Source organism: Balaenoptera physalus (assembly GCF_965194825.1).
Source record: "Balaenoptera physalus genome assembly, chromosome: 3".
Taxonomy (NCBI): Eukaryota; Metazoa; Chordata; class Mammalia; order Artiodactyla; family Balaenopteridae; genus Balaenoptera; species Balaenoptera physalus.
The window spans coordinates 149,341,305-149,356,737 of NC_138890.1; the positions used below are offsets into that span (position 1 = coordinate 149,341,305).

Sequence of the window (15,433 nt, forward strand, 5' to 3'; positions counted from 1 at the left end):
TCATTTGAAGAAATCCCAGTTTGAGAATCAGCCTTGATCTTCCTGAGCGATGCCCTGAAAACCAACCTCCCAGGCTGAGTGGTGTGTGAAGTTTGATTCGAAGGCTTCCACCATCGCTTCCAGCTCTAAGACTATCAAAAAGCAAGAAAGAGAAAGCTATTAATTCTGTCTCCTCTCAGATTTTTCCAGACAGTTCAATGTACGTCCAGGTACCACTGATTCTCCCCTAATTAGTGTATTTATTATGAAGAATTGGCTCAGACGATTATGGAGGCTAAGAAGTTGCAGAATCTGCCATCTGCAAGCTGGAGAACCAGGACAGCCATGGTGTCATTTGGTCCATGGCTGAAGGCCTGACAGCCAGGGGAGCTGATGGTGTAAATCCCAGTCTGAGGGCTGGAGAAGATCTGAACCTCGAGAAATTGGATGACACCCACCCACATTGGGGACAGCAATCGACTGAGCCCACTGATTTAAATGCTGATGACATCTGGAAACGCCCTCACAGACACACCCAGAAATAATGTTTAATCTGGGCACCTCATAGCCTGTTGTGTTGAAACATAAAATTATCCATCACATCAGGGATCTGGGGGGAATGTTTCTTAGACTATCATAATAGCTAATAGCTAACACTTATTAGGTACATACTATGTGCTGACACTCATCCAAGCACTTTACACTAACTCATTTAGTAAACATGACACTTTTTAATAAGCTAGTTAACAAGTTACTACCTCTATTTATATTTTTCACATGAGAAAACTGAAGCCCAGAGAGCTTAAGTTACGTGCAGCTAAGAGATGAACCAAATGGCTGGACTTGAGAATACCTGCTTTCAGTCACCCCTTTATATCGTGTTCACTGTGGATGATGCTATGATAAAATGAGCTACTGTGCATTTATGACTACCTACCATATATATGTCAAGCCTTCTGCTAGGCATTTTAATACAGTGTCTCTGATAGTTATTACAACCATGCTAATTAAGATAGATTTTGCCCCATTGTGCAGATGAGAAAACTGGGGCTCAACGTTTTAACTAATTTGACCACAACTCATGCTATTTTGATTAAACCCTGTCATAACTTTTTGATCTTATATATTTTTTGAACTCATTTTATCAACTTTCTAATGTAGGGATTTTTTTTTCTACTACTTGGACTCTGAACTGCCAGCCAGTGTGTGGGATGTGGTCTTGTGTATATTAGGGTTTGGGTAGGTTCCTCCGAAGAGCATCGGCGAGGTATGAGGACATGTAGGTTGATATTCTAGGGCTCTAACGGGGACAGCTCCTTCTCGAAGTAGAGCTTGGCTTTCGATTCTGTATGATCACAACCCCAGTCCCTGGCTTTTCCTGGTACCTCCATGCCGCTTCCATTCTGGCCTCAGGACAATGGCAGCTCCCTCACACAACCCTTGTCCTGCCAGATTTGTTCCCCATGATTCACTTTTTTTTAAAACATCTTTATTGGAGTATAATTGCCTTACAATGTTGTGTTAGTTTCTGCTTTATAACAAAGTGAATCAGCTATATGTATACATATATCCCCATATCCCCTCCCTCTTGCGTCTCCCTCCCACCCTCCCTGCCCCACCCCTCTAGGTGGTCACAAAGCACTGAGCTGATCTCCCTGAGGAATCAGGCTCCCTGACTTCAGACTATACTACCAAGCTACAGTAATCAAGACAGTATGGTACTGGCACAAAAACAGAAATATAGATCAATGGAACAGGATAGAAAGCCCAGAGATAAACCCATGCACATATGGTCACCTTATCTTCGATAAAGGAGGCAAGAATATACAATGGAGAAAAGACAGTCTCTTCAATAAGTGGTGCTGGGAAACCTGGACAGCTACATGTAAAAGAATGAAATTAGAACACTTCCTAACACCATACACAAAAATGAACTCAACATGATTCATTTTAATTTGGGTAAATGTTACATTTTTTATACCTAGTTGCTTCTTTCAATTCTCTGCTGTGTGCATTACTTTGGTGTTTCCAAGTTGGCTCCTGATTGGCTTGATCACAAAAAAACAAACTATTATAGTGAAATGTCACATTTTTGCAGTTTGTTTTTCTTCTAAGACAAGTCTTCAAATTTTCCCTGGATTCCAGTACTCGTCACTGTATGATGCATACACATATGGATCCCTCTCCTTCACTAGTCAGCCACTCTGTAGAAATATGCAGTCCAATATGGTAGCCATTAACCACCTGGGGCTGTTTAAAGATAATAATTAGAGTTAAATGAAGTTAAGAATTCAGTTCCACTGTTACATTAGCCACAAATCAAGTGCTCAATAGACACATGTGGCTAGTGGCTATTGAGTTGGACAGTGCAGATACAGAACATCTCTGTCATCACAGGAAGTTCTATTTGACAGCACTGTTTTAGGAGGTAGGGACCAGATCTGTATTGTTGCAAAACCTGCCTGGCACATGTGCGACCAGGTGGATGCACCAGAGAATGTCTTCCTGGCTTGAGCTTTACCTAGGGCTGCCAAGACTAATATGCAAAATCTTTGTGAATCGATGACATTACCAGGTTACACTCCCCTTTGGCTCCATGAGGGCCAGTCAGGGAGCTCTTGGCCTCAGAGCAGAGGGGGGATTATTCCTGGAGGAATCTTCCCAGTGGTCTCATCTCTGTATGCTGAGGCTTCTGTCATCCCTTGACTTCTTCTTTTTTTTTTTTTTTAAACATCTTTATTGAAGTATAATTGCTTCACAATGGTGTCTTAGTTTCTGCTTTATAACAAAGTGAATCAGCTACAGATATACACACGTTCCCATATCTCCTCCCTCCCACATCTCCCTCCCTCCCACCCTCCCCATCCCACCACCCCAGGCGGTCACAAAGCACCGTGCTGATCACCCTGTGCTATGCGGCTGCTTCCCACTAGCTAGCTATTTTACATTTGGTAGTGTATATATGTCCATGACACTCTCTCATCCTGTCAAATCTCACCCCTCCCCCTCCCCATATCCTCAAGTCCATTCTTTAGTAGGTCTGTGTCTTTATTGCCATCCTGCCACTAGGTTCTTCATGGCCTTTTTTTTTTTTCCTTAGATTCCATATATATGTGATAGCATACTGTATTTGTTTTTCTCTTTCTGACTTACTTCACTCTGTATCACAGGCTCTAACGCCATCCACCTCATTACAAATACCTCCATTTCATTTCTTTTTATGGCTGAGTAATATTCCATTGTATATATGTGCCACATCTTCTTTATCCATTCATCCGATGATGGACACTTAGGTTGCTTCCATGTCCTGGCTATTGTAAATAGAGCTGCAATGAACATTTTGGTACATGACTCTTTTTGAATTATGGTTTTCTTAGGGTATATGCCCAGTAGTGGGATTGCTGGGTCGTATGGTAGTTCTAGTTTTAGTTTTTTAAGGAACCTCCATACTGTTCTCCATAGTGGCTGTATCAATTTACATTCCCACCAACAGTGCAAGAGGGGTCCCTTTTCTCCACACCCTCTCCAGCATTTATTGTTTGTAGATTTTTTGATGATGGCCATTCTGACCGGTGTGAGATGATACCTCACTGTAGTTTTGATTTGCATTTCTCTAATGATTAATGATGTTGAGCATTCTTTCATGTGTCTGTTGGCCATCTGTATATCTTCTTTGGAGAAATGTCTATTTAGGTCTTCTGCCCATTTTTGGATTGGGTTGTTTGTTTTTTTGTTATTGAGCTGCATGAGCTGCTTGTAAATTTTGGAGAGTAATCCTTTGTCAGTTGCTTCATTTGCAAATATTTTCTCCCATTCTGAGGGTTGTCTTTTGGTCTTGTTTATGGTTTCCTTTGGTGTGCAAAAGCTTTTAAGTTTCATTAGGTCCCATTTGTTTATTTGTGTTTTTATTTCCATTTCTCTAGGGGCTGGGTCAAAAAGGATCTTGCTGTGATTTATGTCATAGAGTGTTCTGCCTATGTTTTCCTCTAAGAGTTTTATAGTGTCTGGCCTTACACTTAGGTCTTTAATCCATTTTGAGTTTATTTTTGTGTATGGTGTCAGGGAGTGTTCTAATTTCATACTTTTACATGTAGCTGTCCAGTTTTCCCAGCACCACTTATTGAAGAGGCTGTCTTTTCTCCACTGTATATGCTTGCCTCCTTTATCAAAGAAAAGGTGACCATATGTGCGTGGGTTTATCTCTGGGCTTTCTATCCTGTTCCATTGATCTATATTTCTGTTTTTGTGCCAGTACCATACTGTCTTGATTACTGTAGCTTTGTAATATAGTCTGAAGTCAGGGAGCCTGATTCCTCCAGCTCCATTTTTTGTTCTCAAGATTGCTTTGGCTATTCGGGGTCTTTTGTGTCTCCATACAAATTGTGAAATTTTTTGTTCTAGTTCTGTAAAAAATGCCAGTGGTAGTTTGATAGGGATTGCATTGAATCTGTAGATTGCTTTGGGTAGTAGAGTCATTTTCACAATGTTGATTCTTCCAATCCAAGAACATGGTATATCTCTCCATCTATTTGTATCATCTTTAATTTCTTTCATCAGTGTCCTATAATTTTCTGCATACAGGTCTTTTGTCTCCTTAGGTAGGTTTATTCCTAGATATTTTATTCTTTTTGTCGCAGTGGTAAACGGGAGTGTTCTCTTAATTTCACTTTCAGATTTTTCATCATTAGTATATAGGAATGCAAGAAATTTCTGTGCATTAATTTTGTATCCTGCTACTTTACCAAATTCATTGATTAGCTCTAGTAGTTTTCTGGTGACAGTTTTAGGATTCTCTATGTATAGTATCATGTCATCTGCAAACAGTGACAGCTTGACTTCTTCTTTTCCCATTTGGATTTCTTTTATTTCTTTTTCTTCTCTGATTGCTGTGGCTAACACTTCCAAAACTATGTTGAATAATAGTGGTAAGAGTGGGCAACCTTGTCTTGTTCCTGATCTTAGTGGAAATGGTTTCAGTTTTTCACCATTGAGGACAATGTTGGCTGTGGGTTTGTCATATATGGCCTTTATTATGTTGAGGAAAGTTCCCTCTATGCCTACTTTCTGTAGGGCTTTTATCATAAATGGGTGTTGAATTTTGTCGAAAGCTTTCTCTGCATCTATTGAGATGATCATATGGTTTTTCTCCTTCAATTTGTTAATATGATGTATCACGTTGATTGATTTGCGTATATTGAAGAATCCTTGCATTCCTGGAATAAACCTCACTTGATCATGGTGTATAATACTTTTAATGTGCTGTTGGATTCTGTTTGCTAGTATTTTGTTGAGGATTTTTGCATCTATGTTCATCAGTGATATTGGCCTGTAGTTTTCTTTCTTTGTGACATGTTTGTCTGGTTTTGGTATCAGGGTGATGGTGGCCTCGTAGAATGAGTTTGGGTGTGTTCCTCCCTCTGCAATATTTTGGAAGAGTTTGAGAAGGATAGGTGTTAGCTCTTCTCTAAATGTTTGATAGAATTCGCCTGTGAAGCCATCTGGTCCTGGGCTTTTGTTTGTTGGAAGATTTTTAATCACAGTTTCAATTTCAGTGCTTGTGATTGGTCTGTTCATATTTTCTATTTCTTCCTGGTTCAGTCTCGGTAGGTTGTGCATTTCTAAGAATCTGTCCATTTCTTCCAGGTTGTCCATTTTATTGTCATATAGTTGCTTGTAGTAATCTCTCATGATCCTTTGTATTTCTGCAGTGTCAGTGGTTACTTCTCCTTTTTCATTTCTAATTCTATTGATTTGAGTCTTCTCCCTTTTTCTCTTGATGAGTCTGGCTAATGGTTTATCAATTTTGTTTATCTTCTCGAAGAACCAGCTTTTAGTTTCATTGATTTTTGCTATTGTTTCCTTCATTTCTTTTTCATTTATTTCTGATCTGATCTTTATGATTTCTTTCCTTCTGCTAGCTTTGGGGTTTTTTTGCTCTTCTTTCTCTAATTGCTTTAGGTGCAAGGTTAGGTTGTTTATTCAAGATGTTTCCTGTTTCTTGATGTAGGCTTGTATTGCTATAAACTTCCCTCTTAGCACTGCTTTTGCTGCATCCCATAGGTTTTGGGTCGTCGTGTCTCCATTGTCATTTGTTTCTAGGTATTTTTTTATTTCCCCTTTGATTTCTTCAGTGATCACTTCGTTATTAAGTAGTGTATTGTGTAGCCTCCATGTGTTTTTATTTTTTACAGACCTTTTCCTGTAATTGATATCTAGTCTCATAGCGTTGTGGTCAGAAAAGTTACCTGATACGATTTCAATTTTCTTAAATTTACCAAGGCTTGATTTGTGACCCAAGATATGATCTATCCTGGAGAATGTTCCATGAGCACTTGAGAAAAATGTGTATTCTGTTGTTTTTGGGTGGAATGTCCTATAAATATCAATTAAGTCCATCTTGTTTAATGTATCATTTAAAGCTTGTGTTTCCTTATTTATTTTCATTTTGGATGATCTGTCCATTGGTGAAAGTGAGGTGTTAAAGTCCCCTACTATGATTGTGTTACTGTCGATTTCCCTTTCATCCCTTGACTTCTGACTTAGTGTCCTGGCTGCGTATTAAATGATAGAAAGTTTTTCTGCATCTTGCTACCCAGCAACAAAAAAGTTAATAATTCTGGAAGGCTGTAATGGCTTTAGGACTGGACCAGGTGTATTGGAGACTGTAGAAGTTCAGTCTTCTGTCTGTGCCCTCGAAAAGCATCTGCCCTCAATGGCCTTTGTCTTCTCTGGGACACAGCACTGGAATCTGTATCACCTAGGGAGGTACCTCCCCTCACCTTCTGCAAAGATGCTGTGTGAGGTGGGGAAAGGTCTGTGATACAGGACTCAAGTTCTGACCTCTAGGCCCAGTGGCATCAGAGCTTATGGGCTAGTGTCTCGGGACATGTGAGCACTATACCTTTTTAAACACAAACATTCTAGAGCTTTGTTGTTCTCCTTTCTGCTGTTTTATGGATATCAGTCCTGTCTTCCTGGCTGGGTTGTAAACCTCGAGGGCAGGGGTCACTGCCCCTCTGAGAGCTCTTAGCACTGGGCTGGCCATGTGATAGATGCAGATTGATAATCCATAAGGGTGATTTGGGGGTCTGATTTTATCTTCTGTCCTGTGTATATAGTGAGCGACAGGTGATATCTTTCCCAGTGATCCATGCACTATAATTGAGTATCTTGGGTACCTCTTTATCCCAAATTAGTTTTTTTCTGTTCTTGATTTCAGAATATGTTCATCATGTTGTCTTCATCACCATGGTAAGAAACAAATTGATTTGTTAACTTCTGAAATTTTCAAGTGAAAAAGGCATTTCTTTCCAGGACAGGTTGATGAGTTTTAGTGACAATGTTCCACTGCACACCTCCAGGGGGTGCCACTCACAGTTTTTTCTATGTGAATAACACCCCCTTGAGTTGTACAACACAGGGCCCTGAGTGTTGAATTTGATAATTTCCCCTTATGTCTTTTACAATACCATTGTTTTTATTCTTTGGTCTGCCGTTTTCACCTGTGGTAAAACCTGAAGGCATGACAGCATAGGTTAGGTGACTCTTCAAGGTCTCTGGGCTTTGCAGTTCTAGAACATTCTATTCACAAATTGCTTGTAAGACACTACCAGTTTCCCATTGGACCCCAAATCATTGCACCAACTGAAGTATAACGTCAAGTACATCAAGATGACTACAACTTTGATGGGAGTTGAGGAGAAGGAGGAGAGGTTGTAGGCAACTATTCTCAATAGGAGACTAGGAAGAATAAATTGGTACTAAAGACTCTTAAGCTTCTTCCCCCTCCTTCCTTAGCAGAGAGCAGTAGAGGTTCAATGCCAAATGACTCATGCTAAGGTAGCTCAGTCCTTTGTCTCATCCCCACTGGTTGGGACTGGTAAGAAGTAGTATGAAGAGTCTGGTTTAATGGACCTTGAGAAATCCCCCTGCCTTAAATTTCTTCCATTGGCCAGTCCCTAACACTCGAAACGAACTAGAAGACATTATTATTATTATTATTTTTGTATCAAGTAATGCTTCCTGTAAAGAATTAAGGATAGGTTTAAAACAAATGTATTAGTGTTAGAAATCAGTGTAAGGTTACCCTTGGGGATGGTATTGACTGGGAAGGGAAACAGGAAGTTTCTTGGCTGCTGGCAATGTTCTGTTTCTGCGTTTAGGTGTGCCCTCTATGAAAGATTTAGGGGACTTTACAATTATAACCTGCATATCTTTCTGTATTTTTATAATGCTTCAAAATACAGTTTATTTAAAACAATTCTTAGAAGAGAGCCTTAGGAAGCATTCACAGATATTTATAACTTAGTTAAAACAAGGAGGTGAGTTTATTTCCAAAGGACAGTTAGCAGTGTGCTGGGATACTGGATACTGGCAGGAGGAAGAGGAGATGACGGAGGTCAAAGGGCAAACTTGTCTGCTTTGAGCTTCTGCCTGGGGCTCATCCTGCTCTGGTTCTTCTGGGAACCTGTTCAAGCCCCCAGTGAATTAGATACCTTTTCCTCAAGTCCATTCTCATTCTCCTTCAAAGATATAAGAGGTGAGCAGTTTGTAGAGAAGACTGGAATGAAGAGCACCTTCTTTGGTCCAGATCCAGAGCTGGCAGTGGAAGAAGGTGGTTCTCTTGGGCAGTTAGCTTCAGGGAAAGCGTGGAGCCAGTCCTTCCTTCCGGTGGAAAGCAAACCAGTGTATCCTCTAACCAGAGCATGACCTGGCTCTGGTTAGATGAGAAGAGACCAGTGACCCATGGCCACTTGGGTACCAGGTGTACAAAGCTCTGTGTTTATATGTTGGGGGAGAGGGGAGGTGCAGAGCTCAGCTGGGAAATCTTCCCGCCTCACTCTCCGTGAACCAGTGATGTCCCGTCATCCCCTATCCTGTCCCTTCCCTTCTCTGCGACAGACACGGGGTCCTGGGGCCAACAGCCCCACTTGCATATGAGCAGATGTTCTGTTTCCCCTCCAGCTGGTGGGTCACCCTGCTCTCCTAAGTCTCCATCCAGCTTCTGAGAAATATTTAGGCTGTACAGGTGATTTCCAGGTATACACTGGCAAAGCTGGCCTCGTGCAGGAACGGAAATGGAAGGAAGCCTTTAAGAAAATGCTTCTTTGGCTTTCAGGCACCCTCATTCGTCTTGCCCATAAAATAGTTATTATGTTCTCAACTGGAGCCCCATCTGTTTCTTCTGCACCACCTGGGTCCAAAATTTGAGGCTGGAGAAATACCAATATATCCTTCTTGTTGATGTTATTTATTTTTTCTTCAAGGACTTTAGTATTAGGTTGATGGCAGTTGCACAAATGGCCCCCACACCAGCCATCCCCGAGGAGTCCTTGCCTTCTCTTTTGTTTCCATGGAACAAATGAGCTTCATTAGCAATAGGCCCATCGTCTCTTTGTGTCCCTGGTCTTTGTCTCAGAGTAGAAATATAACCCAATCTCAGTCCTGCATAAGTCTGTTTCCAGCTAGTTTATTGTAGTCTGGACCTTGTCACTGATTCCTGTCCCAGAGGTTTTTCCTCAAAGAAAGAGGCTGAGGAAAAAAAATGTCATGTCTCCTAAGAAATGCCAGCAAATTTGAAGTCAGATATAACCGCTTCTGGAGTTGGTAGTTAAAATAATACCACCCTGCATTTGTAAAGCAGTTCACATGGCACTTTGATAAGCTTCAGCTCATTTGCTTCTCCTAACAGCCCTATGAGGTGGTAGGCATTATCCACATTTTACAGGTTGGGTGACCCATTCAAGGTCACAGAGCTATTTGTATGACTTTCAGTAAAGTGTTCCTTTTTTTCTGTTCTCCCTGTTATCAAAGATACTTTAAGGTCAGTAATCAAAATAGGAAGCCAATTGTGAGGTTTATGTTTAGATCTGGTTGTATTACTGGTACAGTGCAGCAAACGTTTTGGAAAGACCCCCAAGTTAAAGCCTGTTCAGCAGAGAGCATCTCCCTTCACAGAGCCCCTGTTGCCTCCTGACCCCGGGGGCCGCTCACCCCGTCTTCAGACTCGTCTGTGTAGCAGAGCATCCCCAGCTTGCTGACATGTGGTGAGGGACCTTGAACTTTGGGACCCATTCACATTTTTCCTAACCTCAAACTTTCCAGGTTTATTTTTGCAAACTTAATATTCATTGAACTGCTATATTGACTCCGGAGACCCTAAGACAATGAAAAGACGTAAAATCTGAGATCTGGCAAGAGTCTAATAACAGATAAGACTGTGGGCCACGCCCTTTTCTAGGAGCTTCGCATGTATTAACTCATTTAATCTTCACAGCATCCCTTGGTTATCCCCATTTTTTCAATGGAGAAGGCTTAACCTGAGCAAGTCATTTGTCCCAAATCACAGAGCTAAAAAGTGGAGGAGCTGGGATGTGAAGCCAGGTTAATTCCAGAGTCTGAGCTCTTGGTCACCTCAAGGTGAAGCTGCAAGGAGAGAGTCGAGGGCAAGCCCTCTTTTTCATCAATATAGAATTCAGATCCTGAGAGTTAAGTCCATCCTAGGAGATCACTGGCAAAGCAATTCCTAAACATCTTAACTGGGCACTAGGAAATTTTCCCAAAGAGAAAACAGAGTTGTCGGCTATACCGCTTCTAGACCTGACCTCCAAAAAGAGTCATTCATTGCCCAGCATTCTCCAGCTTTTGGGTGATTCCCGTATCTGTGAAATGAGAGTGCCCTCTTTAGACTCCTGGAAACTCAGGCTCAGATCAGGAAATTAGTATTATATTTCTTTGTTTCCTTGAGAGCAGAATGGCATTACACACTTCAAGTCAAACTGCTCCTCACTTGCAGGTAAATGTTCCCAAAAGTTGTCCATGAAATACGGATTATAAGTACTGGTTCCATAACAGGGCAACCGGGAAACACTGGTTCCTAATTTAAGATTCATAGATATCCAGCAATGAGTTATAGGGGTGGAGGAAATCCACGAACCTGAAAAACTGTATGCTACCTTTGGATATGTGTGTATATATACACTTTTTTCATTAGCGTCTCAAAGGGATCATTACCCCAAAACATTTAATAACTGTGACTATGAAGACATTTCACTAAATTATTTACATGTAGCTCTTCTGTGAGATCAAATGGCAGACGATGAAAGCACCGGTCTTATGAGTTTCAGGGCTCATCATAATCTATATAATTTTCACTTTACTAATTTTCTTTGCCTTGGTCAAGAATTGATTCAAATAAAACCTTTGTATTGCGTGTATTTACAGACTGGATTTTTCCATCTGCCACATGGAGACTTTTTCATTGAGCCTGTCAAAAATCATCTGCTGGCTGAGGGAGTATACCACCCACATGTCATGTACAGGAGGCAGAGGCCGGGCGTCCCAGAGATGAAGGAGCCAGCCTGCGGATTAAAGGGTACTGTGACTTAATCTCCTCACTGGATGGAGGAGTTTTTCTGTTTTATTATTGTTTTTTTTTTTTTACAACAAGACCTGCTCTTCTTCAAATCTGTTATCTCCTCCCCATTCTGTGGCCAGAAGATATGTACCCTTGTACCCTTCACTTCTCTGTACTCAAGTCTCTGTATTCTTAACGGGAAAGGAAAAAGGTATCTCTTACATCCTTGCCACATTAGTTGATGATATTTATATGGTATTCATAATGGTACATTTTTTCTTAAGCGTCTTCTGAATTCCTTGGAGGAAAATAGTTTAAATTACAAACAATGCTTTGCAGTATCAGCAATGTTATAATACATTAGCATGGAATATTACTAGACAGCTTGTCATATCTGCGTATGGAAAGCAGATTTAAATATTTGATGATGCTGATAGTGATAGTGTGAAGAGAAACTGAGAAAATACCAACACGTTATCAAATGATGAATTCAGCCAAGGTTCCTTTGGCTGCGTTTTGTCTGTAGTCTACTACAAGGTATGTTATCTGCCCCTGTGCCTTGGGAATGATCTGAACTGCTCCCCTCTGCCTTGTACTAAAGAGTTTCAGGTAGTTTTCAGAGCTAAACTGACCCAAGTTATTTCCTTGCGACGCCCATATTCTCTTTAATATGTAGGAGATAATAGTTATGCATAAAGGGCCACTGGAAATTGGGACTTTTAAAAAATATGATTTAGTTTCTCCTTTCTTCAGAGGAAAAAAAATAGTGGACTAGGGAGACAGTTAACAAAAGGAATCCATAATATTATTTATGTGTCTTAAGGATTTAGAAACCATGGACCTCAAAGGGAAAATAGATGAGGAAGGAATTAGGGATAGTAGATTCCAATAAGGGTTTCAGAGGACTCAGAACTTGGTTTTGCCAAGTAGGAGAAAGAAAGGACAAGGGGAGGAGTAATTTCTCTGCAGACATCATCCAGACCCTAAGATAGATGGTAACTTTCCTGGGAGTTTCTTCCGTAATCTTAGCAGAGTATGTAAACAATAAGAAATTTTTGAGTCTATATTTCCTGTATACAAAAATGGACAGCTGCTTAAATTCCTTAACTTTAGTAAGCTATTGGAACGCTGACCTAAGTTAGATAACTTACTATCTAAATCTCCTTCCAGAAAGCACCAAGGGAAGAGACGCATCATCTGGTTGGTTTGAGTGATTGAGGTACCATTCCAGATAATTTAGTTTCAGTGTGAATTTTTAGGACTCTGTCACCAATCCAATTATCCGGAAGGATTGGAATAATTGGAATAATTGCCCAATTCCTATTAATAATTGCCCAATTCTTATTAATCTTGGGTGATGGATGACACTTTGCATGTGTGATTTGATAGTTTTTGGATCACTAGGTAATTAATATGGCGGAGGGAGTTACTAGGGCAGTGAGTGAATTTGGCTGGGTAATTGCTCCTGTAGGCATGGTTGCTCTGTGAAATGAGTTAGGCTCTTCCTCATTCACCCACCTGAACCCATTCTCTCCTTTATAACTCCCCTGTTGAGGTAGAGTTGAGTAATAATGTGTTGAGAATGGCGTGTGTTTAGTCATAAAGGCAGAAGAGATGAATAGGAAAAGAAGGAGGTTTACAAATGTCATGCCCCCAATAGGTCACACACAATACCACAGTTATAGTGCTTGCAATACCATTTCATCATTGTGCTTCTAGGCCAACCTTAAGACCTACCACTACTATGAAACCTTCTCTGATTAATCCCACCTTGGAACAATCTTTGCATTGTGAATTTCTCCACACACATCTTCTAAAAGATACTCTCTTATACTTCTTTAAAACCCAGAATGTCAGAAGTGAACAGCTTTGTCAGAAGGACCTTTGAGAGTGCCTAATGGAGCCTCTTTCTCTCACCAAAGAAGCAATTGTGGCTCAGAGGAGGGAGTGAATTTTCAAAAGCATCAAGGCAGTTGGTGTTCAGAATATAACCAAGCTCCTAAGTCAAGGTTCTATTATACCTTGGACTTTATACTCTGTCATGTTTATTCTTTAAGTCTTCCTTGAATATAAATCTTGTTTTATCAACTATCTGGAAAGCCCCATTAGAGTAGGAACTCCCTTCCCAAACAGTATGTAACATAGTGTTAGGTGCAAAGTGGAAAATCAGTAAATCATTGAAATGAAATGAAGAGTGACTTGTAGCCACATAGATGAATCTAGAGTGTGCTGGCATCTGGTCCACATAACATAACAGAAAAAAGAAATGTGCGATTTCTAGATGTTAAGGAAGTGTCAGTTCTTTGTGACGATCTCCCTCCCTGAGACAGTAATTGTGACTCAATACTAAAATGACAGCTAGAAATTGCAGAATAAGCTAATGTGCTTGTGATTATTCTTAAAGTACACTTGACATTTGGAATTTAAAAATCTTGGTATACTGAAATGTGCTTGGTCTCCCCGAAACAGGTAATTGCAGTGTTCTTGTACCATGTTACCCTGCAGAGGGGATGAAATTCACCAACACTAGCCATGTCATTAGCCCACGTTAAGGTACACCTCGTGCTTAGGGAAGTCAGTGCTGCCAGATTGAATTACTGTTATTGTATCAAGAAAGACCACCTTTCCTTGTGTAAAACATTCCTTCTTCATAATGTTCACAACAGGAACACCCTTGGTATTGAAAAAAAGATGTACTTTAAAAGTACTCTAGTACTTCAGGAGAGAAAGTGTATCAATTACTTTCCCCTAAAACGTGTCCCTTCACTTATGTTTATTTCCCAAATAGAAAGGTACTCAGGAATTTCATAATAAGTCCCTTTTCAATATGGCCCAATGTAATTAACTCCTTTTTTTCCCCCAGAACTTTAATGTGATGCTATTTTGTTATCGATTTGATCAATTTGAACTAAGATTTCTTAACCAGTTTTGTTTGCTGTTCTGAACCTTGTATTTGCTGAGCCCTGTCAAAGCTCTTGTTTACTCCAACTTTCTGGAATCCGTGTTAAATCATGGGAAAATACAACTTGCCGGAATTAAATCTAGAGCACATTTCAAAACCTCATTTTATTGACATTGACAAGCTCCCTTCTCTTAGGGTTTTTGGTGGCAATGTATCACACTGGGACTTGAGTGGCTCTTAGATGGAAGTATCCGGGGGAACTATGGTTATTGGAACCTGGGGAAGGGGAGTCAGATAGGTCAGATGACAACAGTTTCAGGGTCATCTATGGCAGAAAGGGGTCCAGGTAGGTAAAATCAGGGTTTGGGATTTCATGCATCAGGACACTAGGCTAGAAACACAGGGTCTGTTTCCTGGCATGCATTGTTTTCTTTTTTTTTTTTTTAACATCTTTTTTGGGGTATAATTGCTTTATAATGGTGTGTTAGTTTCTGCCTTATAACAAAGTGAATCAGCTATACATATACATATATCCCCATATCTCTTCCCTCTTGCGTCTCCCTCCCACCCTCCCTATCCCACCCCTCTAGGTGGTCACAAAGCACTGAGCTGATCTCCCTGTGCTATGCGGCTGCTTCCCACTAGCTATCTATTTTACATTTGGTAGTGTATATATGTCCTTGCCACTCTCTCACTTTGTCCCAGCTTACCCTTCCCCCCTCCCCGTGTCCTCAAGTCCATTCTCTACATCTGCGTCCTTATTCCTGTCCTGCCTCTAGGTTTGGCATGCGTTTTTGTGTTCAAAATTTATTCATTCATTCAACAAGTATCTGTTGGGTATCTTCTTTACGTCTGGTGCTCTCCTAGGTTCTGTGGGTACAGTTGTGAATAGGATATAAGTCTTTGTCTGAAGAGCTGACAGCCTGGATATAGGATGTGGGTAAGTAGGGATCTCCAGGTTTTATCTTTAAAATATGTGATAAGACCATGAAAGGAAATGAAATTTTAATATATGTATTGGGCTTTTTGTTACACCACATTGTGTTTGTGCCAGGACATGTAGCTGTAATTCATTCATTTTCTCCGTTGTACATAGTCCATTATGTGACTCTTCCACTTGGACTAGTCTCCTGTGAGTGGATCTGAACTGCTTCCAGTTTGGGGCTATTATACATTATGCTGCACAGACCACCTTG

The 15,433-nt window shown here is 40.5% G+C and overlaps 1 protein-coding gene across 1 annotated transcript in view; it reads left to right on the plus strand.

The window, feature by feature from the left end:
- The window catches only part of ADAMTS12 (ADAM metallopeptidase with thrombospondin type 1 motif 12), a 405,596-nt gene that overhangs the window by 152,061 nt on the left and 238,102 nt on the right, over positions 1–15,433 (plus strand). Inside the window, 1 exon segment of the mRNA XM_082453678.1 lies at positions 11,203–11,353. Within this exon segment, the coding sequence (XP_082309804.1) occupies positions 11,203–11,353 (151 nt within the window).